The sequence below is a fragment of the Corapipo altera genome, unplaced genomic scaffold, assembly GCF_003945725.1.
Source record: "Corapipo altera isolate COAL_440 unplaced genomic scaffold, ASM394572v1 301, whole genome shotgun sequence".
In the NCBI taxonomy this organism is placed as follows: domain Eukaryota; kingdom Metazoa; phylum Chordata; class Aves; order Passeriformes; family Pipridae; genus Corapipo; species Corapipo altera.
Window position 1 is genome coordinate 872223 of NW_020884926.1, and position 1993 is coordinate 874215.

At 56.4% G+C, this 1993-nt stretch overlaps 1 protein-coding gene across 1 annotated transcript in view; it reads right to left on the reverse strand.

The window, feature by feature from the left end:
* Positions 1-1839, reverse strand: part of TNFRSF14 (TNF receptor superfamily member 14) — a 3440-nt gene extending 1601 nt beyond the window's left edge. The window contains exons 1-4 of the mRNA XM_027657926.1: positions 1536-1839; positions 1316-1421; positions 592-717; positions 5-61 (exon numbers count right to left, since the gene is read on the reverse strand). Of these exons, the coding sequence (XP_027513727.1) occupies positions 5-61; positions 592-717; positions 1316-1421; positions 1536-1724 (478 nt within the window). The 5' untranslated portion in view covers positions 1725-1839. The remainder of the gene's footprint in view (positions 1-4; positions 62-591; positions 718-1315; positions 1422-1535) is intronic.
* Positions 1840-1993: the final 154 nt, after the last annotated feature.

The window sequence follows — 1993 nt, forward strand, 5'->3', positions numbered from 1 at the left end:
CGACAGCCACACACTGTGTTCTTCGTGTAGGTACACGCTGCTGCTGTCACCAGGTTGGCCCCTGAGAGAAATCCACACACACAGAGCCACAGCATTGACACGGGGAAACACAACCCAAAGCAAAAGACAACATTTAGCCTTGTCCTGATGCACTGCTGAAGAGCACCAGAGCTTTGGATGTGGAAAGAGGCCCTGTTCCTCACTCAGGCAGCACCTTGGCTCACATTTACATTTGTCATAAGTGTTGCACAGCAAAACCAAAATACTCCCAGCTCAGTTGTTTTTAAATTAGCTGTCCTAGTCAAGTTCTTCCAGGCCTACCTTATCCCAGTACTCCAAGACACCTCACTATAATCTAGAGAGGCTATAACCTGAGAGATCAAACTTCCAGTGATGCCAGCTGAAGCTCCCTGTCAGTTTTTCCCTTCCATCCCACAGCTCACAGCACTCTCATGTCTGCAGAGTGACACGAGCCTGTTCTTCACATTGACTGATTTGTCAAGCAAATGAGGCAAGAAAGGAGAAGGGAGAATGTATCCATGGAAAGGCTTGAAAAATCCATTTAAACTGGTTCTTGAGCATCCTCCTTACCTTCATCACACAGTTTGCATGTCCTGCAGCGTGTTAAACCATTGGGGTGATCTGTATAGGTCCCCTCCACACAAGGTATGCACGTTGTGCTGGATCTGGCAGTGCAGTGCTTGAAAACCCGCCATCCTAAAAACCATAAACCATCCCCAAAGAAGCAGCTCCGTAAGCAAAGCTCACGTGGCCAGGGACCAACACTGGCACCCAACCACACCTAAATACTACAGACGAACTATCAAGGACCTCAGAAATATCCTAAGAGCAAGGACATAACCCAAAACAGAAACCAGGGCACAAAATGAAGGTCCTTGGAAACTGTGACTTTACCAACTACCCCAGCAGAGATTATTGATTGTTACGGCCACTCCGGAGGCTCCCAAGGGAGGGACAGGGCCCGGCACTGGGTGAGGGCTGAGAGCTGGCAGCAGAGGATACCCTGGGGTGACGCTCACAGCCATGGGCTGCCTGGTTCCTGTCAGGGCACAGTGGCCATGGCTGCGGTGGCGGGTCCCCATGGCCACTGTCCACTAAGGTGGGTCACCTCACAGCCACTGCCCGTTGAGGTGGATGCCCATGGCCACAAAGGTGGGGCAGGTCATGGCCAGTGCCCACTGATGTAGGTACTCCATGATCCCTGAGGCAGAGGGAGCCACCCCAAGCCGAGGCTCTGAGCAGGCAGGGCAGGCAGGGCAGGCAGGGCAGGCAGGGCAGGTAGCCCGGTACGTACCCGCAGCACACATGGGGCAGCACTCGGTGCCATTGGGGTACTCGCCCGGCTCACAGCCCGCGGCGTCCGAGCGCTCCAGCTGCGTGACCAACACCATGGCGAGGACCTCGGGGCAACACAAGGATATCGCGGGTTACCCCCCGAGAACCGGCCGGTGTCACCCTCGGGGTGACCCCCGGCCCGCGGGGCGGTTCCCGGTGGGTGTCCCCGGTCCCCTCACCAGCCTCATGGTGTCCCGGGCGGGATCCTGCTCCCGCTCCCGCAGCCGCCACCGCCGGGGCCCTGCGGCCCCTGCCCCATGCGGGACGGGCCCCGTCCCCGAAGGTGGCCCGGAGAAATCGAAAGCGAAATTGATCCAGACACGAAGCGAACGGAAGAGGAGAAGCCGCCGCCCCCTCGTGCCGCCCATGACGGTCGCGGGTTCCGCAGGGAGAGAGCTGGACCGAGAGTCAGTAAAATACCTCAAATTGCGACAAAACAGACCCTCAAAACCTGCAGCAAGCCCCTCAAATCGTGGCAAACCAACCTATGAAAGCCTGGCACAAACACCTCAAAACCTGGCAAACAAACCCAGCCCTCAAAGCCTGGAGCAAACCCCTCAAATCCTGGCACACAAACCCCTTAAAACCTGGAACAAACCTCTCAAATCCTGGCACACAAACCCCTTAAAACCTGGAA